Genomic DNA, 25,519 nt, shown 5'->3' with positions numbered 1-25,519 from the left:
TCCACCCAAGGAACATTCTGTGTTCCACACAGTGCTTAGGCCAGAGGCTTGGGAGCAGGCACTTTGATTCGGAGGGTGGTCATGTACATCTACCCATGTTTCCTAGCATCTCCACAGACCCTGGGACAGCCCACCGGGCTGGGAGCTGCAATGGGTCCATGGGAAGGGCACTCCACACGTACCCTCACAGGGCTCACAGAAAGTGACAATGGAAGCTTTAGGGAAAATTATATATAGATCAGCATCACTTTGCATTCTGTCAATTCTATCCCATCCAAAGCTGGGAGCTGTTTGTTTTTTGCGGGGGTGGGAGGGGGTGGGGAGGCGGGGAGCTGGTTTTAAGGTCATCTCTAAATAGGCAAATTGTTGGATAGGCAAATTGTTGGGCGTGGGTGGAGAGAGTTTTTTCAAAAAGTAAACACCGCAGCACAGGTTTAGCAGGAGCCAGGGGGGAAGGAATGGAGTCCCCGAGGCAGGCACCTGGAGCCTACTAGTGCAGCTTGCCAGGTGAGTCTCCTGGAATTCGTCAAAACAAACACTACCAACCACACGCTTTTGTTTTGCTAATCTGGGAACTTACACCCTGAGGAGACTGAGGGACCTTGCAGGGCTAGTTTTCCCCGAAAGTTACCACCCAAATCCACAGTTCTATCCCGTGCTGCTCACGGCTCTCACCTCCGTTGTCGATCAGCCAGCGGTTCTGACTGCCCATGGGGTCCTTCTTTTTGATCACCCCCACCAGGTCGCCCTCTAGGAGTGAGACGTCCAGATCCTGAGCTGCGTTGAAGTTCCGTTCTGCCTGGAAGAGCTTCTCAGGGGGGTACCTGGCCAGAAGGGAGGCCCGGAGCTCCTCGGACTGCAGCACGTAGCCCGGCTACAAGGTGACCAGATGGCATCAGGGAGGCGCCACCCACAGGACCCTGGGCAGCTGCCTTCCCAGCAGCCATGGGAGCCCCTTAGTGACCTTGCCTCCTGCCCCCAACACAGTGGCCATGTGGGAGCCACCACTGCCTACTCAGCTGTGAAGAAAACACATTCACCTTGTGACAACACTACCTAGTGAATGTAAGTACCTTCTCGGTAATGCAAGGGCGTTTTAAATACCATTTTCCTATGAGCTGTTTCAAGATAAATTTTGGTACAAGACCATTGAAATCCATGCTTATATGAGGTTTAATATTATAAAGCATGCATGGTTTTTATTTATTTTTTTGCAACGAACTAAACTTTAGTTCTAACATCTCTCAATCTGGCGTATCTGAGCCTTTAGTGACTGGGGTCACTGTCTCAGAGCCCAGACGTGTCCCTGCTTGCCATGTCCTTGCCCCACAGGCTCCTGTAGACAACAACTCTTATGTAAAGCTGGGATTTTTTTCGCAAAATGAGTAAGCCGAGAGGGCACTTACTTTGACTGACCAGGCAGTATTTTGTCACAAGAGCCCTTACACAGTTACCCACAGACAAGGAGGAGGCTGAGAGGGAGACCCGCGTGGGTAAGCTTCACACCCCGGGCCTGAGCCCAGGTGGTCCGGCCCCAAGTTCCCGCCCTTGACTAGAGGCCACACTGCCCTCTGCTGGCTGCTGCTCACCATGCCCAGCAGGGGCTTCCGCGCTGACTGGCGGTCGGTGGTCTTCCTCTCAAAGGGCTTCCGGGCAGCAGGAAGGGCCTCTGGGAAGAAGGTGAAGACCTGCAGCTGCTGCAGCACCCTGCTGTGCTCCTCGTGGAAGATGGCGATGAGGTTGCCCTCTCGGCCAGCGGCTTTCAGTAACTGCAGGCAGGGAGAGGGAGAGGTCAGATGAGAGATGCCTGGGCTCGCAAACAACTCACTCTCCTTTTTCTCTAAAGAAAGATTAATTTTTTTTTAAGCCCCATGGGACCCCATGATTTCACAGCACTATAGAAGGAGCAAGATCCAGACAGGCATGACTCCTTCACACAGCCCCAGGAACATGCCAGGAGCAGGGGCCACTGGGTGCCTCCCCACGGCCCAAGCAGCAACTCACAGAGAGCAGAGGCTGCAGCTGCTCCAGCGCCTGCTGCACGAAGTCACGGTGGGCCTCGGCGTAGCCGTGCACGCAGTGGGCGAAGAGGCCCTGGGCGCAGCGCTGGAAGCGTGGCAGCTCGTCCAGCAGCTGCGCGTTGAGCGCCTCGTAATTGTTGCGGGCCGACTGCAGCTCCTCCAGCGTCTTCTTGTCCTTGAGCTTCTCGGCCCGCTCGGTGCAGTTGTAGAAATCAAGGAGCTTGTCGAAGCGCTTCTGCACCAGCTTGTGGGGCCCCGTGAACATGCTCAGCAGCTGTGTCAGCGGGGAGATGACCAGGCGCTCCGTCCTCTCTTTCTGCGGGACGGGGAAGACATGTGCTGGCCGAGTCCCTGCGCTTCCCCAAGCTGTGCTCCTTATGCGAGGAGTCCTCCCAAAGTGCTTATAAACCACGCCTGTCCCAGCTCAGCACCCAAGTGGTCAGCGCTGAAGTCCTTAGTTCATTAGTAACACAAGCGCGTGGGTTTTAGGTGAGGTCTGGGTTAGAGGAACGTCTGCAAAGCTACTCTGCCTTTCACCACTTGGTGGTGCCTGCTCTTACCTTCCCAGGTTTTCTCTCCCTAGTTCGTTCTAGTGGAAAGGACACAGCAGGTACTAAGTACCTCAAAGGACAAACAGGAACTTGCTAACCATCACCTTCCCCGTGCCACCAAGCAGCCAAGCCTGCCTAAGCAAATTCCCTAAGCAAAGTGGCCTCTGATATTCTTCACAGGTGACATTTCACTATCCCTACTGGCTACTTCCTTTGAGCAGACTTTTCAACAGTAGCCTTGGTTAAATTTTCTAGTTTTGTCCTCAAATTACTTTTCTTTTTAACACACTGTTTAAACCCTCCAGGTCCTACATGTGCCTCCGGAAGTCGCCTTGGAGTAAAGACCCTGCCACACTGCTGGAGGATGGGGTGTGTCTGTCACGAGTACAAGTCACTTACAAAATTGGTGAAGAGCTGGTCACTGATGTAGCGATGAACCTTCTCGAACTGCTCCAGGTCTCGGTGCCCCCTCTCCACGCACACATCCCACATGCTTACGGCAGCCACCACCTTCACACACGCCGACTCCTGGAGCCACAGTGAAATAGTGGACGCGAGTGAGAACAAGACGCACTTTCTAGCCAGAAAAAGAACTCTCCCTACAGCAGTCAGGGACCAAAGGGACCCACACCTGCACTTCTTCCCAGGCTCGTAGTTAAGCTTGGAAGCAGTATACTCCTGCAAACCAAGAGATGCTGAGGCACAGAGAAAACAGTCTTCAAAGCCCACTGGCTTTTCTGTAAGTATGTCCTGAATGTAACAGTTTGATTCACCAACAAGTTAACAATTAGAACCATAGCCGGATAAAGCTGCTGCCGGGGTGCTGGTTCCAGATATGGCTGCTCCACTTCTGATCTAGCCCCCCCACTGTGTGTCTCGGGAAGCAGAAGATGGACCAAATCAAGGCCCTCGCTACCTGTATGAGACCCAGATGGAGCTGCTTCTGGGTCTCCCGTGCGGGTGCAGGGTCCCAAGGCTTTGGGCCATCCTCCATGGCTTTCCCAGGCCACTAGTGGGGAGCTGGATGGGAAGTGGAGCAGCTGGGGAATGTACAGGCGCCCATGTGGGATTGCAGCACTTGCAAAGGGAACCACTGCACCAGGCCCTTAGAGAACTTCTCTAAGATTACAGTGATGGCCTCACCTGCCATAGATCTTGGCTCATGACGTCCCCTTCAAAGACAAACAGCCCTCACTGCCCCACTGACCGTCACAACTCCACTCCCTCCGAGGGTTGTGCTCTGCCCCATCGTGCAGAGCAGTTTACCAGTGCTGCTCGTCCCCCTCTCACTCCCCTTATTAAAACTTGAGCCCCCAAGGACAGAGATGTGAGACTGTCCGATTTGCCGACTCCTCACTTAGATTGCCCAAGAGGCCATGGTGCACCTCTCCTGGTTAATGACAGGTCTTTAATTCCAGGTGGGGACAACGTTGAGCTGTTGCCTGCTTCAATTTAAACTTAAGGAAGGACTATTTGTATGTTATAAAAGTCTTTCTCCAAATCTCAGTGTCCCATCCATTGGTTTGATGTCTTAAGGCCTGTCTGCATGAACAGCCAAGTGCTGCCAGAAGGTCAACTGGGGAAATCTTTGTACTTCCTGTCGAGGGGACATCATCCCACATGAATCAGGGACTTGGACACTCTGCCCCTTGATCCCCTTCTTGCTAATGTGCTGGGGAAAGCAGCAGGTGGCGGCCTAAATACCCCCGTGGGAGACCTGGAGGGAGTGCCTGGCTCAGACTCAGGACTGTGGCCTTGATAACTAATACGCTGTAAGAACAGGAACACAGAAATGCACTGTCCATGAGTGTAACTACGGGGATGTTAACACTCACTCGAATATGCTGGAGGTAGAGGGACAGGTCCCGGATGAAAGATTTGATCAACCTTTCCTGCATTCGGAAGTTCTTTTCCGTTTCTTCAAATGCTTCATCTTTTATCTGTTCACAACAAGTAAGTGCTGTTAACGAATTTGGACTCTCATCTTTCATTCAATTCTTAAAACTGCCGGTCTCCTGCCTCATAGTGAGCTGGGTCCTGACACCGGCAGGTTCTTTGGAAGCCCGGCAAGGCACACGCAGGCCCCTCTGCCCTGCACAGGTCACGCCGCCTTCCCACTGCTCCGGCTGCACTGTCACCTGGCCAGAGCTGTCTTCCTCTAACTTTCAGATGACCTCTAAAACCCACACTTAACTCTCATCTTTCTAAACACTACAGCACTTAGGAACAAAATGTAAAATAAAAATGAGTTTTTCCTGGTAATGTTTTGCACTGTATCAGGCCAACGGCAGGACAGGAGGGAGTGCAGAGCCTTCGGGTCTACTCCTGCTGGACTGCTTCTCACTCAGGCTCTCACATCTTGGCTTGTCTTATTAGTAACATAACATATCCCACTAGGTGATCACATGAAGCCCTTCTAGCTTTTGTCCACCACCCCCATAGATCATAAGCTCCTATTCGTGTTGGAAACCACAACAATCACGTGGACTGCAGAAGCCGCCACCTCGCCTTTGCACACCATGTAAGCAGCTCGCAGGTGCACGAGCAAGAGGCTGCACGGGGGATTCATGCCGTGCAGCCAAGCCCACCCGCTGGCAGAACCTGGGGTGGGCCCAGACAGCCTCACTGCAGAGCACAGAGAAGCTGCCCCCCCCCCCCCCCAATGGTAGGCGCTTACCTGGGGAGCAAAGCCAGTGAGGTGCTTCAGGTGGCTGCTGACCCGGTTGGATTTCTTGATGATAGAGTGGATGTTCAGTTTGGAAATCTTCTCCATAAGGCTATCTTCATCACCTTTACGGTACTTGAGGACTAGAGAGTGAGTGAAAAAACGCACTTTCTGAGCCCGATATACTACACACTGATCCACAGGCTAGGCTGACTAACTGAACCAGAGACAGTGCTTGTCGATGACCTTACAGCCAAGTGCACAGAACAGTAACCTGAAGAGTGGCTTATGGACACATCTGGTGCCTGAACACCAGTGAGAGACGGAGGGTAGCTGGGAGAAGCCAGGAGTGAATGAAAAGCCAGCCAAGCTATAGGGGAAGAATCTAAGGTTGGAGCCAAGGAAATTTCTGTGTTCAGTGCCTGGGACTGTCACTTAATGAAGGTACAACATTAGTAAGTCATTAAATTTAAGTCTTACTTTTCTATTCCAAAAAATATATATACTTAAATTTATACTTGCTTTATAAAAACATCTGAAATGATCTCACATGAAAAGACTGTTACTATAGGAGATAAGAATCAAGAGGAAGTTCAGATGGAGGACGTTTCAAATGCCACAATCAGGTGGGCACGGCGATGCAGCCGATTAAACTGCTTCTAGCCTCAGTAACCTGAGTGCCACCCACCACCCTACCAGCAAACCCAGAAAGCAGATGATGATTAAATACTTCAGTCCCTGCCCACCCACACGTGACTCCAGGCTTGAGTGCAGCCCTGCCCAGTCCAGGTGAATCAGTGGATGGCAGGTACTGGTTTCTCTCCGTTATGTTGCCTTTCAAATAAAAATTAATTAAAAATTTTAACTTTTTTTAATTGGAAAGGCAGATTTACAGAGAGAAGGAGAACAGAGAAAGACCTTCCATCTGCTGGTTCACATCCCCAAGCGGCCACAATGGCCAGAGCTGAGCCAATCTGAAGCCAGGAACCAGGAGCTTCTTCCGGGTCCTCCCATATGGGTGCAGGGTCCCAAGGCCTTGGTCCATCCTCCACTGGATGGGAAGTAGAGCAGCCAGGACATGAACCAGCACCCAAATGGATTGCCCTTATGGGTGTCTGGCACATGCAAGGCAAAGATTAAGCTACTTCGCCATAGTGCCGGGTCCTCAAATATTAAAAAAAGAAAAAAAGCTACAATCACTACTACATACTAGGTGATGTGGTTGCAACAGAGGACATGGAAAAGCATTTTAGATAACTAAGTGTGGAAAATAGAGGAAAAGATAAGCAAAGAACGTACACTATAGATTCTTCAGTGGTCTCAGTAACATCAGTTTAGCAGAGTCACACACTATACGTGCTTAGTGTTCAAGTTAGAACTTCAATAAGAAACTTGGACACAGAGAGAGAAGGGTTAAGTACACTGTATGCTGTAAAGAAGCAGATGGTGTTTAGACATCAGGGCTGGGTGAGGAGGGCAAGGGAGGGCAGGCTGGTAGAGACAGGCAGGAATGAAGAAACCAGGAGGGAGGCATAAATGGTTTTCTGAAGATAAAAAGTTCTTACTCTATCAGAGCCGGTGAGCCACCAAGTCAGATTTCAACATGGACTGGAAAGCACTGCCCCTCCTCAAACACACACGGGGGGGCACCACAGTGCTCCTGGGAAGGCTCTGAGGGTTAGCAGCTTATCATAGATGCCTTCTTCCCAGTGTCGTAAATGGGGTCTCCAAGGTTGTTGTCCAGTTCTACCATCTCCTCTTCTACCCCTGCCCTGTCCAATCTTGGTTGACTCATTTCATTCTTTGAGAAAACCCTTCAGTAAGCAGAACTCCTTTTCAACGAACACACTTTCCTCACCTAGATCCTTCCGCCGTTTGTATTCGTTAATGTTCACATTGATCTCCTTGACCACGAGCACCGCGTTGGTCAAGGGCATCTTATCTGGGTGGGACTCCGGTGTGGAGTTCAGCAGCTCCATCAGCAGCAGCGGGTAACGCATGACTCTTTGGACTGGCTTGATGAGGAAGGAGCCCAGGTTAATGTAGTTTGTGCATCCCCTATCGGAGAAAACAGAGACTGCAGTCAGTAACACGACGCCTGTGGACAGCATCTGCCGCTCTTCGAGTTTTCCTCCCAGTTCCATCAGCAAACGCTTGCTGGGCACTGGCTGAGCTGCTGCAGGCCTGATGGCGGCCAAGAATAAACCTTCTTGCCTGGGAGTGAGAGAGAAGACAGGCAAGAAATCAACCCATGTTTATGTAAAGTGCTGTTTAATGGAATTAAACAGGTGCTATGGAGGAAACATAGCCAAAAAAGTCTACTTTAAGCATCTATAAAGAAGGAAATGGTAAAATTGGTCTTGTAAAGGGTTGAAGGCTGAAGAAATGAAAGAACAAGGGGACTTACCATTCATTGTACAGGCTCCTACAGGGCAGCCGGCATGAAAAGAAAAGAGACAGTGTTAGGGAGACAGCGCTGACTTCCACATTCCTCACACAACATTCCTATTTGCTGGAGCAGACAGGAATCACAGGGGAAGAGAAGGAAGCAGCCTCTAACTTCACTCTGATCACCTTATCTTTTTTTTTTTTTTTTAAAAAGATTTATTTTTATTATTTTTTCATTGGAAAGGCAGATATACAAGGAGGAGAGACAGAGAGGAAGATCTTCCGTCCGATGATTCACTCCCCAAGTGAGTGCAATGGCCAATGCTATGCCGATCTGAAGCCAGGAGCCTCTTCCGGGTCTCCCACGCGGGTGCAGGGTCCCAAAGCTTTGGGCCGTCCTCGACTGCTTTCCCAGGCCACAAGCAGGGAGCTGGAAGGGAAGCGGGGCTGCCGGGATTAGAACCGGCACCCATATGGGATCCCGGGCGTGCAAGGTGAGGACCTTAACCACTGCGCCACCGCGCCAGGCCCGATCACCTTATTTTTTGACTGTACTTCCTTCGGATCAAGGAGGTCAGAATAATATAGTTCTTGGGGCGCCAGCATCCGTATGAATGCAGTTTGTGTCTTGGCTGCTCCATTTCCCATCCAGCTCCGTGCTTACGATCTGGGAAATCAGCAGAGGATGGCCCAAGTCCTTAGGCTGCTGCACCCATGGAGGGAGACCTGGAACAGGCTCCCGAGTTCTGACTCTGGATGAGCTCAGCTCTGTCCATTGTTGCCATTTGGGGAATTAACCAGAGCATGGAAGACCTCTCTCTCTTGTAAATCTGCTTTTCAAATAAAAATTAAAATTTTTTTGTTTGTTTTTAAAGAATAATAGTCCTTGATCTTTTTACCCACACTTTTGGTTTACCATGCTTACTATTCCTAAGCAGGATCATTTGATCCTTAAGTGCCTAGATCAAAGTGGTGTCAGGGGACCAAGGTTTAAGCAAGAATCCACTTAAACAGCATCTAGAGCCTGGTACGGAAGCCTAGTGGCTAAAATCCATGCCTTGCATGCACCAGGATCCCATATGGGTGCTGGTTCAAGTCCTGGCTGCAGTGCTTCCCATGCAGCTTCCTGCATGAGGCCTGGGAAAGCAGTCTAGGACAGCCCAGAGCCTTTGGACCCTGCACCTGTGTGAGAAACCTGGAAGAAGCTCCTGGCTCCTGGTTTCGGAATGGCTCAGCTCTGGCCATTATGACTATTTGGGGAGTGAACCAGCAGATGGAAGGTCTTTCTCTGTCTCTCCTTCTCTCTGTAAATCTGATTTTCCAACAACAACAACAAAAAAACCCACGATAAAAACCATGCTAAAACAAAACACAGCAGAATCTATAGTGACACATCATGGGTGTTCCATAGAGGAGAGTCAGATGTCCTAAGTTTGGACAGACTCATGGGGTGACTCTGGAAGGCAACACAGGAGGGCAGTGGTGGATGTGGAGTGGGCAGCACGCCTACTTGAGATCTGCCAGGGCGTCCTGAAGATGCTTCTGGATCTTCTCGTCCTTCTCATAGACCTCCAGCAGAGAAATGGCCTCGTCATGATTCTGGCAGTAAACCTTGTAGGTCCCCTCAAGGTCATCCCGCTGATCAAGAAACACAGGCCCTTGGGAACAGACACAGGGCTTTCAGTCATATCGCAATACGAACGACATAACCTAAATGTGTAATCACGTAAAGTGGAATTTTCAGACTCCTGGCATCTGTGTATGTACTTTTCAGAACACACACACACACACACACACACACACACACACACACACACACACACACACACACACAGGCACGTGTGCACCCACTCACGGCTGGAGGGAGGCAGCTGCCGGCTCTCCCCGCAGAGACACTGAGCAGAAGCCCGCGAGGACCCTCACACTCTCTCATCTCCAGCCAGATCACCACAGGATGAAGAACTACTTCCACAGAGGTAGTTTCTAACTTTATACATAAATTCTTTACTTAGGACTACAAGTAATACCATTTTAAAACAACTATCATGTAAAAAAAAAAATCTGTGACATGTACTTATTTGTCCTTAACATTCATGTATTTTATATTTGAGAGGCAGAGTCACAGGGAGAGAAGCACAGATAGATATCCTCCAGCTGCTTCTTCACTCTCCAAATGACCACAACTGCCAGAGGGACTGGCCCAAAGCCAGGAGCCAGGAGTCTCTCAAGTGAGTGCAGAGGCCTAAGTACGTGGGCCATCCTGCGCTCATCGCCCACACACATTAGCAGGCAGCTGGATTGGAAAAGTGGTAGCCAGGATCTGAGCCAGTGTCCATATGGGGCACTAGTGCCACCGGTGGAGGATTAGTGTGCTATGCCAAGCACTAGCCCAGATATGCACTCCTTTGTGAGGTTGTAAATAATAAGGTGAAGCAGTGAGGCTAGCTGGCTCAGGATGGGGACCAACATAAGAACTGGTGACCTTGGCTGCTTCTGGTTGAGTGGTGCTGAGACGTCAAGACATCTGCAACTCCTTAATGTAACATCACCATGTGACTTCAGTAGGTGACAAACTCACAGGTGTCGATACTGTCTATGACAGGAGGTTGGACAACAGAAAGACCTAAGTCTGCCAGTCCAATCAGTTACTTGCCATGGGACAAATACTTCTGTAAGCCTGTTTCGCATGTGGGGCTGCCCTTGTGGTACAGCATGTTGAGTCGCCACCTGCAACACTAGCATCCCAACCTAACTTCCGGCTAAAGGGCCTGGGGAAAGTGGAAGATGGCCCAAGTACTTGGGCCCTACCACACAAGCAGGAGACTGGGATGCAGTTTCAGGATTCTGGTTTGGGTCCGGCCCAGTCCCAGCACTGTGGCCTTTGAGGAAGGAGCCTGAGGATGGAAGCTCTCTCTCTCTCTGGAACTCTGCTATTCAAATTAATATCTAATATATTTAACTTAAAACATGTATATATATTGAAAATAAGATTAAGAATACCTAAATCGGGCCCAGTGTGGTAGCCTAGTGGCTAAAGTCCCTGCCTTGGACACGCTGGAATCCCACATGGGCACTGGTTCTAATCCTGGCTGCTCTACTTCCCATCCAGCTCCCTGCTTGTGGCCTGGTAAAGCAGTCAAGGACCGCCCAAGTGTTTGGGAACCTTTACCTTCGTGGGAGACCCGGAAGAAGCTCCGGGCTCCTGGCTTCGGACTGGCTCAGCTTAGGCTGTGGCAGCTGCTTTGGGTGTGAGTCATTGGACAGAAGATCTTCCTCTCTGTCTCTCCTCCTCTCTGTATATCTGACTTTGCAATAAAGATAAATAAATCCTTAAAAAAGCACACCTAAATTTCAGAGTTGTAGGGAATCACTGGCATACACGAGTGGGTGTGTGTATACCACAAGTACTCAAAATGCATGAAATGAATAACGCTGCGCCGTCGGTTACACCCCCACGCTCCTCCAGAGGGCACAGCCCTAATTTTGTTCCCTGTTTCCTTTTTCTCTAGCTAATCAGGCACATAGCTACCTGGTATGAGCCGACCACAAGACTCTACCTGCCTCCTAGCAATCAACTTATACTCACACGTGACTCAATTCTGCCAATGAAAATTAGAGGAGCAGGATGGGGCATTTTGGAAAGGCGCCAGGGTCACTTGTTCCTTGTGCTAGACGCTGTCAGGTGTGCAGTGGGATGGATAGACTCATGGTGGGATCTTGTGATGGAGTCCAGTCCAACAGGCAAAGGACCAGATGCCCCCAGCCACACTGTACTGGGCTGCTGTGTGGCCAACAGAACGTGGCGGAGGTGATGATACGGCATTTCTGAAATCCAATCGTAAAGGACACGGTGGCTCCTGTCGCGGCTTCCTCCCTCACTGGGAGTGTCCTTTGTGTGGCTCCTGACTCATCCATGTCGCGCAGGAGGAAATGAGCCCTGACGTGCTCAGTGAGTTTGTGGGGAGCGGATCTCTGAGCCCCAGGTGACAGCCAAGGGCCTGGCTCCAGCTTCCTGAGGGCCTGGGCTCGAGCTAAGCCACTCAGATTCCTGGCCACAGAAGCATTTATGTCCCACACGGGCACAGGGGCCCAAGCATCGGGGCAGTCCTTCTCTGCTTTCCTGTGTACATTAGCAAGGGGCTGGACAGGAAGTGGAACAGTCGGAACTTGAACCAGTGTTCATTTGGGATGCCAGGACCACAAACTGAAGTTTAACTTGCTCTACTACAGCACTGGCCCTGGAATGTTTGCTTTAAGCTGGTAATTTAGGGGAATTCTTTTTTAAAGATTTATTTGGACCCGGCATGGTAGCCTAGTGGCTAAAGTTCTCACCGTGAATGTGCCGAGATCCCATATGGGCACCAGTTCTAATCCTGAGTATGGCCTGGGAAAGCAGTTGAGGACAGCCCCAAGCCTTGGGACCCTGCACCTGTGTGTGGGAGACCTGGAAGAGTTTCTGGTCTCCTGATTTTGGGTCAGCTCAGCTCTGGCTGTTGTGGACACTTGGGGAGTGAATCAATGGACAGAAGAGCTTCCCCTCTGTGTCTCCTCCTCTTTATATATCTGACTTTCCAAAAAAAAAAAATCTTTAGAAAAATCTATTTATTTATTTATTTATGAAAGGCAGATTTGGGCCCAGCAGCGTGGCCTAGCGGCTAAAGTCCTCGCCTTGAATGCCTCAGGATCCCATATAGACGCCGGTTCTAATCCCGGCAGCTCCACTTCCCATCCAGCTCCCTGCTTGTGGCCTGGGAAAGCAGTCAAAGACAGCCCAAAGCTCTGGGACCCTGCACCCATGTGGGAGACCCAGAAGAAGTTCCTGGCTTTGGATCGGCATAGCACCGCCGTTGCTCTCACTTCAGGAGTGAATCATCGGACGGATCTTGCTCTCTGTCTCTCCTCCTCTCTGTATATCTGATTTTCCAATAAATAAATAAATCTTAAAAAAAAAAAAGATTAAACTGCTTAAAAATAAAAAGGCAGATTTACAGAGAGAAGGAAAGAAATAGAGAAAGATCTTCTATCTGCTAGTTCTCTCCCCAAATGGCAAAAGTCAGAGCTGAGCTGATTCAAAGCCAGGAGCTAGCAGCTTCCTCTGGGTCTCCCACACGGGTGCAGGGTCCCAAAGCATTGAGCGGTCCTTGACTGCTTTCCCAGGCCACAAGCAGGGAGCTGGATGGGAAGTGAAGCAGCCGGGATTAGAACCGGCATCTATATGGGATTCCGGTGCGTTCAAGGCGAGGACTTTAGCTGCTAGGCCATGCCACCGGGCCCAAAAATAAATCTTAAAAAAAAAAAGGACTAGATGAATGCTTTCAAATATTTTTTATAATGACCCACATAAATAATTTTAAAATATTATACACATATGTAGAATGCAAATAGTGCTATTACTTATGGAATAATTTGATATTTTCTATTTTATTTTATGGAAAAAAATATACTGTGTGCAATCCACTACACTGATGATCTCATGACTCACTAAAGGATTGCTACCATCAGTTTGAAAAACACGGTACCATATGACATTTAAAACTTCTACTGCTGGGGCCTGCACGATAGCCTAATGGCTAAAGTCCCTGCCCTGTATGCGCTGGGATCTCATATGGATACCGGTTCTAATCCTGGCTGCTCCACTTCCCCTCCAGCTCCCTGCTTGTGGCTTGGGAAAGCAGTTGAGGACAGCCCAAAGCTTTGGGACCCTACACCCGCATTGGAAACCCAGAAGCTCCTGGCTTCAAATTGGCTCAGCTCTGGCAATTATGACTACTTGGGGAATGAACCAGCAGATAGAAGATCCGCGTCTCCTCCTCTGTGTAAATCTGCCTTTAACCCAACTTCTATTCCTGAACTCGGCATTCTCTCAAGGCAGGCTGGGCTCGAAGGAGAGGCATGGGCCCTCTTCCCCCTGTTACTGCTCAGTCTCAAAGAGGCCTCCCCCAGCTCCAGGCCACCCGTGAAGGCATGAGCGCGTACCTACAGCATCGCTGGTTTCCAGAGCAGCCAACAACTGTTTTGAGACCTTGATCACCATCTGCATATTTCCAAAAAGTCCCTCAAAATCAATGTTTGGTACCTGAGAAAGGGAAGAAAAACATGAAGACACATGGAAAAGAAATTAGTAACATGTTACTCACATTAGGGATACTGCCTCAAGAATCGTACAACACTCACTCAAGGTTACTTCCTTCATTCACTTGCATGAGGTTTCCGGAATAAAAACATGAAACACTATCCTTAGTGGCATCCAACTTTGGCCTCCATCCAACTACTCTCAGCTCCTCCTCCATCTTAGCAAACTGATGATGGGACCACAGTGGGCAGTCATCACACTGAGACACTACCCCCATGCAGCATCTAAAACCTGCTGGCCCTGCCCACGCCTGACTTTAGTACTCGGGTATGAATGCCCTAAGTGTATAGCTCCAAGCAAGGCCCTGGGAGTGAGCAACAAAAAATGAAGACTGGAAATCCTTGAGATATTATTCCATTTTTTCTTTCTATTCACAACCACTAGGTTTGCCCTCATTCGTGCCAGTGCTAACACAAAGGCTGCCTGAATAAACTCTGTGGGCAGGTGTTAGAACCAGGAAACCCATCATCTCAAACTCTGTTACATAATCACCCAACCTGCCCAGTGGAAACAATTCAAACAGGACATGTCCTGGGCGTTGGTGTGGTAAGCATGGCAGGCTAAGAGCGGAGCTGCTCGGGCGAACATTGTGGCACAGCAGGTACAGTTAGCACCTGCAGTGCTGACATCCCATACAGACACTAGTTCATGTCCTGGCTCCTCCACTCCTGATCCAGCTCCATGCTGACGGCCTGGGAAAAGCAGCAAAAGATGGCCCTCGTGCTTAAGCCCCCATCACCCACATGGATGACCTGCAAGTAGTTTCTAGCTCCTGACTTTGGCTTAGTTCAGTCCTAATTGTTAGTCATTTGGGAAATGAGCCAGTGGATGGAAGAGCTCTGCTTTTCTCCCTGCAGCTGATTTTCAAATCAATCAATCAATCAATCTAAAACAAAAGAGTGGACCTGCTAAGTTACAGGCCCTTGCATTAAGAGCAGTAACAGCAGCTGCAGCCTCTATTTCAAACCCAGGAATTCTCTGAAGTGAAGGCTCCCACCTGCTGAAGCTCAAGGCTTGGGCCCCACGTTCAAGGTCAAGCTGTGTCCGTGGTTCCTACCTGGGCCTGCTGCAGCGGTACCATGACGTGCTCAATACACATCTCCAGATCCCGAATGTAGTCTCTTTCCGTCTGAAGAAGTTCTTCCACCACTTTGGCTCTCTTCTCCAGCATCCTCTGCTCCGGGTTCTCTGTGGACACAGCTGCAGCAGGGGCTGCCAACGAGCAAGACTGGGAGGAGAGCAGCGTCATTTCTAGAGGGAAAGACAGGAATGTCACAGCCCTGCTGTGCAGGTGGGGCCTGGCCCAAGAGAACACATTCCTTGGAGCCAAAGGCTTCACTATCGTTGGCCACCAGGAACCCGGCCACATGGTCGGTCCTAGATGGGAACAGAGCTGGGATTCAGACAGCTGCTCCCACAGAGGGAGCTTGGACTGTGTGGTACCATCCCACATGGGGCTGGCACTGTGGGTGAGGCCACTGCCTGGGATGCTGGCATGCCATATGGGCACTGGTACAAGTCTCAGCTGCTCCACTTACAATCCCACCCTCTTCTAAGGGAAAGCAGCAAATGATGGGCTCTGGCTGCCCACATGGGAGACCTGGAAGCAGCTCTGGGCTGCTGGTTTAGGCCTGGCTGTTGTGGCCATTTATGGGGGTAAACCAGCAGACAGACAATCTCCCTCTCCCTGTCTCTGCAACTCTGAAATAATTTCTTTTATTGTTTTACAAAGGAGCAGCTGGCCGTTTTGAGAGGAGATAGCGGCAAGGGGTGTTCCTAATCAACTGCTCTCACTTCACCAGATGGAAAACCTGTCCCACAACCTCAGCAGCAGCAAGGTCATGCAGGAGACCAAAAGTATCACCACAGCATGTCAAAAACATGTACACGAACTGACTTGCCAAGGCTCAGGGCCCACCTGAGCTCGGGGGGCTTCCCACAGAACCCATCCTTTCATTCATATTCCCACCCCCACCATCCTAAAACTCAAGCTTCACGCAGTCCCTCCTGTAAGCACGTCAAACACAGATCCTCCCTATCAAAACATTAATGGAGATTCATGGCAGGCCTGCCACTTGAAATGTACTTGGAGACGGTTACAGACTATCCACAGAGTTCCTCAATTACACCTGCAATTTAAAACTCTACAAAATAGACCATGTAACTCTAAAAGTGGGAACAAAATACATACCTTGTGTCATTAGTTTTTAAAATTACCTATTATATAGATACAGTATGAGAGAAATTAACATCACACTCTAAAAATTCTGCAGGGGGACCGGTCTCTGCTTAGTGTCTTTCAAATTTCTTCAGTTCCACTTAAATACACTAATAATTCTAAGCAGGATGAGATCTAAGAAGCAAAACCACAAATACTTAAGCTATTTAGGGAACTAACGTGTAATGCTACGCTTTCACAGATTTCATTCTCCAAAATCTTCCCAACTGCCCTTGCTCGAGGAATGTAGGAATCCACTGTTTGTGTGTGTGTGTGCGCGCGTGTGTATGTGTGTGTGTGTGCGCATGTGTATGTTTAGAGTACAACCTAGACTGCAGTTTCTCAAAATCCTTCTCAGTAAAAGGGAGTGGAGTTCTTAAAGAAAAAAAAAGATTCATTTTGCTTATCTGAAAGGCAGTTATAGACTGTGTGTCAGAGAGAGGCAGAGAATTGAGAGGTTTTTCAATAGCTGGTACACTCTCCACATGGCCACAACAGCCAAGGCTGGGCCAGTCTGAAGCCAGGAGCCGGGAGTTTCGTACAGGTCTCCCATGTGAGTGCAGGAGCCCACACAGTTGGTCTGTCCTCTGCTGCTTTTCCAGGCACATACTGGGAAGCTAGGTCAGAAGTGAAATACCAGGGTCTTGAACCAGCACCCATTTAGAATGTTGGTGCTGCAGATGGGACCTTAACGTGCTACGCCACAGTGCAGACCACAGGGGAGATATGGCTAGTTCCAGAGTCGGAATGCATGGCTAAGCCTGAAGCATCTGTGGCAAAAGAAGGCTGTGCTTGTCAAAGGGCACAGAGCCACTGGGAGAAGGGGCTCCCACTGATCCACGTGGCACAATTTCAGAATCAAAATAACTAGGTACAGCAATGTAATCGACCTGATAACATGCCAGTCTGTATCACACTGATAACAGGGGAGAAAAGAAAGCTTTTGTTTAGTTAGAATGCCAATGCATAAAAATAATAGAAGAGAAAAATCACCCACTTGGGTCCAGTGTTGTGGGGCAGCAAGTTAAACCACCATATGCAGTGCCAGCATTCCTCAAGGGATGGGTTCAAATCCCAGCTGCTCCACTTCAGATTCAGCTCTTCACTTACATGCCTGGGAAACCAGCAGAGGATGACCCCGGCACCACACAGACCCCAAGAAGGAGCCCCTGGCTCCTTTCAAATAAATAAAATACATCTTAAAAAACAATCACGAGGGCCCAGCTGCGTGGACTAGTGGCTGAAGTCCTTGCCTTAAACGCGCCAGGATCCCTTATAGGTGCTGGTTCTAATCCCGGAAGCTCTGCTTCCTATCCAGCTCCCTTCTTGTGACCCAGGAAGGCAGTCAAGGACGGCCCAAAGCCTTGGGACCCTGCATCCGCGTGGGAGACATGGAGAAGGTTCCTGATCCCCGGCTTCGGATGTGCACAGCGCCGACCTTTGAGCTCACTTGGGGAGTGAATCATCAGATGGAAAATCTTCCTCTCTATCTCTCCTCCTCTCTGTATATCTAACTTTGTAATAAAAATAAATAAATCTTAAAAAAAAAAACACGCCCCAAAGAATCATTCCCAGTGAAATATCACGGGACATGCTGTGCAATGCTATTCCCCAGATTCTAGTTCAGAGCAAATTTTGCCACAAAAAAAACAACAATGGACAGAAGCCGGTATGTGGTGAATTAGTTAAGCTGCTGCCTGTAGCACCTGCTCCTATTTGGGCACAGATTTGAGTTCTGGCTGCTCCGCTTCCAGTCCAGCTCCCTGCTAATGCACCTTGGAAAGCAGAAGATGCTCAAATGCTTGGCCCCAGCACCCCCATGAGCCACCTGGCGTTGGACTGGCCCAGTCCTCCCAAACCAATGGACAGAAAATCTCTCTACATCACTGTAACTTGCCTCTAATATAGAACACTGGACTCTACACAGGAAATCTCACACATAATTAAATCGACCTTGAATTTTTCTTAACTGGCAAACAATTGTAATCACATAAGAGAGTACCCATGTTCGTCTACACCGACATGAAGGGTATATGTGGTACACTTTGATGAGCTTGGGGAAAAAAACCCTACACTCACAGGGTTCGGAGAGGGAATGAAAATGGAAACATCAAAATTTTAACCACTGGGAACTCTTAGGAAAGGGTACACTGGAAGTCCTTTGAACAACTGCAATTTTCTGTAAATTTCTTATTATTTCAAATAACATTCAAGAAAACAATGTGAAGTATTTTTGAACTTCTTTGCTAGAATGAATGGCAAAATGTCAAGCATAACTAATTTCATCACAGTGCTAAATTCTGACTCTTAATTACATTCATGTGTCATTTAAGTATGGCGTAAGTTCTGCAATGTGTTGTCAGGCAATTCCACTCCTGTTTACACAAACCAAGGTGGCTGAGTCCATCACTAGACTGTCATTCTACATGCAGAATTACTGTCATAACATGCAGGTCGTAAGTGGTCAAAACGTCATTACATGGCAACCATCTAAAGTGTAACTAATGTAAAATTTCTTTTTAATGGCACTTGGTCCCAGTGTGGTCTCACTGGTGGCAAACTGAGAAAAGCAATCTATTTGCTGAATTCTAAAGCCAAGCACTTTAGAGATCACGTCTCTGAACTCACTTAGCACACCTAAGCTTTGAAGTGGGTGTTATTATTTGCGATTAATAGATAAGAAAACCTAAGTTGAGAGAGGCTGACCAACTTGCGTGGGGTCAAGCAAGGAGTAAATGGCAGTTCTTGAATTACAACCTAAATATAATTAAATCCACATCTTATTGTGGATTTATTGTCTAATTCAGATCTTAACCACAAAAGATCAAATGTGCCTCAAATGTTAAAAATTCCTCAGAAAATGTTCTCTCCTGGGGATCGAGGTTCTATTAATTACAGCTTTGGAAGGGATTAAGTACAGATAAGCACGCACTTATTAATCTGAAGCCAGCAGCCTACATTAAGAATCTGAACAGGATTTATTTATAAAATGGGGAAATAAATAGTAAAAATTATCTTAAGCTGCCAATACTCCCCCCTCTCCTTTGCAGATGGGATTTATAAATTATTGAAGAGCCTTTAAGAACAAAACCACTTGGGTGTTATTAGAAACCCCTGGGACATGTGTTTGCTAAACTGCAGTTTCCTGGGTATCACCCCCAAGACTCTGATCCAACAAACCTGGGTGGGACCCAGGAACCTGTGATCTTAACGGGAGCCCGGGAGTCTCAGAAGCTACAGTTGATCTTCAAGATCCACATATGAACCACTGCTTAGAGTTTCCAAGCATTAAGCTACATAAGTATCTTGCTTGAAATGACTGAATGCACAGTTGCTTTTGCTTTACTCCACAGACATTCTAGGAAGTTACTCTGGCCTCGGGTTTTAGTATCTGGGACAGGCAAGTGAGAGGGGGCAGCAGTGGACACCGAAGAATGCAATCCCCCGCCTCCCCATGATTTCTCTCCATTTCCTTATCAAACGAGGGTCCTAATAGCTGCTGGGCAGAGCTGTGAGGGAATTACCCAAGTCGGCCACTCAACCAGAGGTAGCCCCTATCCCACAGCAAGGCCAGACAACACCCTCTGCACCAGGCCAAGGAACAGAGGCCTGGAGCAGAGAGGGCCGCGTGCAGGGGTCCTACAATCCTGCTTCTCTAGCACAATAGCCAAGCTGAGAGGTCAGCAGGCACAGGGAGAGCGGCCCAGTATCAATCACACGTGCAGCTGAGCCCCCACTTTCTTCCCAGCAAAGCCCTGCAGGCTTTAGGGAGCGGGGGGCTGATTTCACCGAACCACTCCGGGAAACAGCCCTGAGTCGTGGCCTTTATTGGCCGCCGTCCCTCCTCTTCCCGCTGAGGTCCCCAGCCCCTGAGTTCATGTCCTCTTAGGGTACCCCAGACTCCACTCAGGTGGATGTACCAGGTCCATTTCCCAAAGTTCTAAGCCTTCCTGCACATGCTTTCAAGCTGCAGGACAAATTAGTGTCCCCCTCCTTGGGAAGCTGGTGTCTCCCTGAGCCACCCTGGGGCAGGGACCCAGAGGCTGTGCAGGTCCACCCACCCCCAACCCCAGGATGTACCTGCAGCACTCGTCTGCAGCGGGCGGGCAGGCGGACGTGCGGGGCCGAGGGTCAGCGTGCTGGGCAGAAGCTTCCCAGAGCTCTCTGGAATGCTCCTCAACCCCCTGAAATCCTTTGAATAGGGTCGGTATTTCCCCCCCAAGGCTTTGCCTATTTACATATGAATCGCCCCAGTCAGCTGGAGGGCTGGTTCCAAACGCTGGAGCTGGAATGCTCGCCTGCTGGACTGAACGGTAGACACCTTCCACTGCCTGGCTTCCTTCCCAAGTCCTAACACCCTCAAATACTATCCGCAGTGCTCCTAACCTGAGATCGTCATCTCTTCTCCCCTCTTCAGCCTTGGCTTTCAGGGAAACTGCCACAGCCAATCCACATCTTGTGATCAAAGAGTAACTGTAAAATGAGCAGCACCTGCCGGCTGTCCGCCCCCGGGCCTTTCTTCGCAGTCCCTGTGCCTGGCCAGGTGGGGCTCTCCCTGGCTGGAGGTCTCCTGCCTGCATCCCTAACCCTGAAGCCACCAAGGCTGTGGAGGCCTGCGCCCTATTGCAGTCTTGCAAATATTTGCATTTTAAAAAGATCTGAACTTTTATCACACAATGAAGAGAAAGAAACGGGAAAAGAGAGGGAATCTGACAGAAAGGAATCTTTCCACACACGTAAACACTAAGGAAGCATGTGGGAAAGGACTGGAAAGCAAACATACCCGTTTCATCAGAGTTGACCTTAAGGAAGGATCTGGTATTTGGGGGAGGGTTAAGCCAGCCCTGGCTGCCTCCTCGGGAGCTCCTGAGCAGCTGGATGCTGGAATTGGAAGGAATGCCAGATTCAAACCCAGGACACCCGAAATGAGAGGAGATGCAGGTGTCTCAAGAACCGACTTTCAAAAAAAAACAAGTATTCATGGATTTATTTTCATTTTATTTGAAAGGCAGGACTCATGCACGCGCACGCACACACAACTGCCTTCTGTCAACCCACTCTCCAAATGATTACAGCAACAGGGCCTGAGCGAGGCCAAAGCCAAGAGCCCAAAAGTCAATTCAGGTCTCCTGTGTGGGCAGCAGGGACCCAAGTGCTTCAGCCACTACCTGCTGCCTCTCAAGGTGACAGCGGGAAGCTGGAATTGGGGACAGAATCAGGACTCAAACAAAGGTCCTCATATATGGTGTGCAGGCATATCCAGCAGCCATCCCAAACTGTATGTATTTTAAAAGGAAAGAGTGTTGAGGGCCTGGCATGGCGGCCTAGCATCTAAAGTCCCTTACCTTGTACACACCGGGATCCCATATGGGCACCGGTTCTAATCCCGGAAGCCCTGCTTCCCATCCAGCTCCCTGGTTGTGGTCTGGGAAATCAGTAGAGGACAGCCCAAAGCTTTGGGATCCTGCACCTGCGTGGGAGACGCGGTGGAGGCTCCGGGCTCCTAGCTTCAGATTGGCTCAGCTCCAGCTATTGTGACCCCTTGGGGAGTGAATCAACAGACAAAAGGATCTTTGTCTCTGTCCCCTCTCCTCTCTGTATATCTGCCTTTGCAATAAAAATAAAATATAAATCTTAAAAAAAGGAAACAGTGTTGAAGAAAATTGTAATTTTCTCCTTTTCTTTTCACTCACTCTCTTTTCTAATATTTCAAAGATGAGCATTTAATAGCTTTAGGACAGAATAATAAAGTGGGAAAACCCTGCTGCAAAATCAGGATATTCTGCTCTCATCCATCCTATTAATCCATTTCAACCTTCCAAGCTTTTTAATGATCTGAGGTTTCTTTTGTGACCTAAACTAATAATAATAATAAAAGTGACAAACCACTGCGGAAACAACAGTTTGTAGAAAAAAAGGAAGAAAAAGAAACCAAGAGAAGAACAGCAAAGAGGGGCGGGAGAGCAGGAGGGGAGCAGGGAAGGGGGTAGAAACACAGCTGCCGGAGAAGCAATCCACCCCAAGCCAGCGGTGTACAGGGACCTTCTCCCCAGACCGGCCAGGAGGAAGCCTAAATCCTGGTTTTCCTTATTCCCTCAGCCCAGCGCAGCCCACCCAGCCCCCAGCTCTCCCTCCACACCACCTTTAAGCCTGCAGGCAAAGTTTACCCTAACCCTGGGAATTTTCTGCTGGGCTCTTGGCAGACTCCTTCGGAATCACAAGCTCTGGGGGTGAGTGAGATTTAAACAGCACCTTGAAAGACCTTTCAGGGGGCTTCCGCTCAGGCCTGCCCGCCCCCTTTGCAAGCGGCTGGAGTAAAACCCCGGTGGGAAGATTCCACGGGGAGACCCGGTGCTAAGCTTCTCACCATGCTCTCTGCCAGGTCCCCATCAAGGTGTCGGAAGAACTCTGGGGGTGCGGGGGGGGGGGGGGGGGGGAGTGTCAAATGTCCCAACTTCCAGGGGTTCCAAAGCTTTGTGTAAAAATAAAAATACGGGCTGGTGAGGTCTGCTCAGCTGATACAACTGCCACCTCCAACTCTTTCAGTCCAGCTCCCTGCTACTGCCCTGGGAAAAGCAGTGAAAGATGGACCCAGCGTGGAGGCCCTGCCACTCACCTAACCAGGATGAAGTTCCAGGCTCCTGGCTGTGCCCTGACCCAGTCCTGGCCATTGTAGACACTAGGCCAGTGATCTGTGGGCAGATGAAATATCCCTCTCAACTCCCCTCCCCCATCATTCTTTTAAAGAAATATATATGTCTTTAAAAAAAAAAAAGCAGTGCTACAGGGGGGTTGCAAAAGTTGCTTGTCTATTGACCCTCTGGCTATTTTTCCATCTTATACTATAAAACCAGATTTTTCTTTAACTTTACAGTGGGAGCTTCACTTTTTATTCCTTCTACCTGCTCTCATCACATACTGACACATAACAGTTTTAGGCATGTGTGAGGTGCAGTGTGCTATTTGCTAGATCTTTATAAGGCAATAATGATCCTATCAGGGCAGTTAGTACATCCATCTCTTTAGACATCATTTCTTTGTGCTGGAAACATTAAAACTCCTTGCTTTAGGTTAATCTGAAATATATAATAATTTTAAAAAAATTATCTGAAAGGCAGAGTAAGAGAGAGAAAAGAGAATTTTTACCCACTGCTTCATTCCCCCAAATGGCTGCAACCACTGCGGCCAGGCCAAAGCCAGGGACTCCATCCTGGTCTTGTACAGGAGTGCAGAGGCCCACGCACCTGAGTCACCATCTGCTGACCTCCCAGGTACACTGGCAGGAAGCTGGATCAGAAGTGGAGAAGCTTGGATTCAGACTGGCACGCCGATACTGGATGCCAGCCTTGTAAGGAGGCAGCTTGGCCCACTACACTCTATCCATCTCCTGGATCCTCCCCTTCTCTGGTCTTTTATTGATTTTCTGTAACTGTGTGCCCACCCCAGTAGATGGTCTGAATTAGGATCCCATGAAAAGTGTTAATTATATAAAATTTAAAAAAGAAAAAGAAAAAATGTTAATTATAAAAATGTAAGAATATTCAATAAAAATATTTTAAGCAAAGTGCTGGGAGAATAGACAAGGGCACAGAAAGTTCAGAGTGCGCCTAGAACCTTCTGTAAGATGTTTCGCGACCTGACTCGAGGAGCAGTAAGACAAGTGGGGTTAAACAGAGACTACGTAGAGTTATGTGCATGTGAATGAATGAATCAGGTCAATGACCAAGGTATCAATCTGTGGAACGGAAGAATGCTATGAAACAAAATTAACTGAAGCACTGTTTAGGCTATAGTTAAATGAATTGATCCAGTATATCAAAGATATTTCCAAGGGACAATCATTGATCATTTATAGTTAACTATTTTGTTAAAAACTATTCAGGACCTGGTGCAATGGCTCAGTGGTTAAATCCTCACCCACGACTCCATATGGGCGCCAGCTCATGTCTCAGTTGCTCCACTTCCCATCCAGCTCCCTTCTTGTGACCTGGGAAAGCAGTCAAGGACGAACTAAAGCCTTGGGACCCTGCACCTGCTTGGGAGACCTAAAAGAAGCACCTGGCTACCGGCTATGGATCGACTTGGCTTTAGTTGTTGCTGCCACTTGCGGAGTGAACCAGCACCTGGAAGATCTTTGTCTCTGTCTCTCCTTCTCTCTGTAAATCTGCCCTTCCAATCAAAATAAATAAAAGCTTAAAAAAAAAAAAGCAACTGAACCCATCAATTACTTTTCTTACGTAGCTGAAGCCATTTCAGGCAGAGAATGAGGCCCAGCCAATTAAGCCACCCCTTACCATGCCAAGTATGGTGCCAACATTCTGGATCTGAACAACGAACGGTTCACGTCCCCGATATTCAGCTTCCAACCCAGCATGCTGCTACTGCGCCTGAGCCGGCCACATTGGGAGACTGGGATGGCATCCCAGGCTTTGGACTAGAAACTGGCTCAGCCCTAGCTCAGCCCTAGCTGCTATGGGCATTTGAGGAGGAAGTCAGCAGAGGCAAGATTCTGTTTCTATCTCCATCACTCTGCACTTCAAATAAAGGAATCTTAAAAAAAAAAAAAAAAAAGATCTTCTCAGTGGGCCAGGAGCAGTAGCCTAGTGACTAAAGTCCTTGCATGGCATGTGCCAGGATCCCATATGGGAACCTAATCCCAGCAGCCCCGCTTGCTATCCAATTCCTTCTTTGTGGCCTGGGAAGGCAGTGGAGGATGGCTCACAGCCTTGGGACCCTGCACCTGTGTGGAAGACCAATGGGAGGCTCCAGGCTCCTGGCTTCGAATCGCAGCAGCTCTGGCCGTTTTGGCTGCTTGGGGAGTGAATCAATGGAAAGAAGATCTTCCTCTCTGTATATCTGACTTTCCAATAATAATACAAAAAAAAAATATTTAAAGAAATCTCAGTTTGAAGCACATCAATAGTGTATCTTGCCAGAATTTATTTGCATTTCCAAGTGAGACCCAATTATTTCGATGATAAACTTTTATTGCATTTAGGATGTGAGTGAAGATGCTTTATCCCGTGGCTCTGATTTCTGGGGCTAAATGTGTAGCTGCCACCAGCCCGTGAGTCCAGCAGGGGCTGTGCACAGAGCACTTGCCCAGGGGGCTCTTGGCCACTTGAGACGGCCACATCCCATACTGCGGGAGCTGGGATGCATTTCCAGGTTTGCTTCCAAGTCTAGTTTCCTGCTACTGTGTGCCCTAGGAGGTCTGGGAGACGATTCAAGTGGCTGGGTCCCTGCCACCCACACAGACCTGCTTCCGGGCTTATGCCCCAATCCTCAGAGGTGTTTGGGGACAGAATCTGCAGCCAGCAGCTTTATCTGCCTGTCTCTGTCTCTCTGCTTCTCAAATAGTGCTTTTTAAAGTTTTTTTTAATTTTTAAAAGAATGAAGCTTTCAGACTAGAGGTCAAAAACCTGAGCTCCTGCCCTGCCTCTTTCTGACCTGTGTGGTCCTGGACACTGTATTTTGGCAACCAGAATGCACATATCAAAAGTTAAACAGTGGAGCCAACATTGCGGTGCAGGTTAAGCCACT

At 48.9% G+C, this 25,519-nt stretch overlaps 1 protein-coding gene across 3 annotated transcripts in view; it reads right to left on the bottom strand.

The window, feature by feature from the left end:
• LOC121164247 (dynamin binding protein) overlaps window positions 1-25,519 on the bottom strand; it is a 64,435-nt gene that overhangs the window by 4,085 nt on the left and 34,831 nt on the right. For 2 of the 3 annotated variants that reach the window (XM_040992312.1, XM_040992314.1), the window contains 11 exons: window positions 14,816-15,009; window positions 13,602-13,701; window positions 9,136-9,283; window positions 7,645-7,662; window positions 7,096-7,295; window positions 5,250-5,380; window positions 4,408-4,512; window positions 2,972-3,100; window positions 2,005-2,337; window positions 1,590-1,769; window positions 676-874 (listed from right to left, as the gene is read on the bottom strand). In XM_040992312.1, coding sequence (XP_040848246.1) covers window positions 676-874; window positions 1,590-1,769; window positions 2,005-2,337; window positions 2,972-3,100; window positions 4,408-4,512; window positions 5,250-5,380; window positions 7,096-7,295; window positions 7,645-7,662; window positions 9,136-9,283; window positions 13,602-13,701; window positions 14,816-15,009 — 1,737 coding nt within the window. Of the gene's footprint in view, window positions 1-675; window positions 875-1,589; window positions 1,770-2,004; window positions 2,338-2,971; window positions 3,101-4,407; window positions 4,513-5,249; window positions 5,381-7,095; window positions 7,296-7,644; window positions 7,663-9,135; window positions 9,284-11,154; window positions 11,179-13,595; window positions 13,702-14,815; window positions 15,010-25,519 lie in introns of all 3 variants that reach the window. The other variant, XM_040992313.1, reaches the window with a different exon arrangement.

The sequence above is a fragment of the Ochotona curzoniae genome, unplaced genomic scaffold, assembly GCF_017591425.1.
Source record: "Ochotona curzoniae isolate NIBS_2020 unplaced genomic scaffold, NIBS_Ocur_1.0 contig_66, whole genome shotgun sequence".
Lineage (NCBI taxonomy): Eukaryota > Metazoa > Chordata > Mammalia > Lagomorpha > Ochotonidae > Ochotona > Ochotona curzoniae.
Note: the sequence above shows the minus strand (reverse complement) of the source record. Positions and strands in the feature narration are given on the sequence as shown.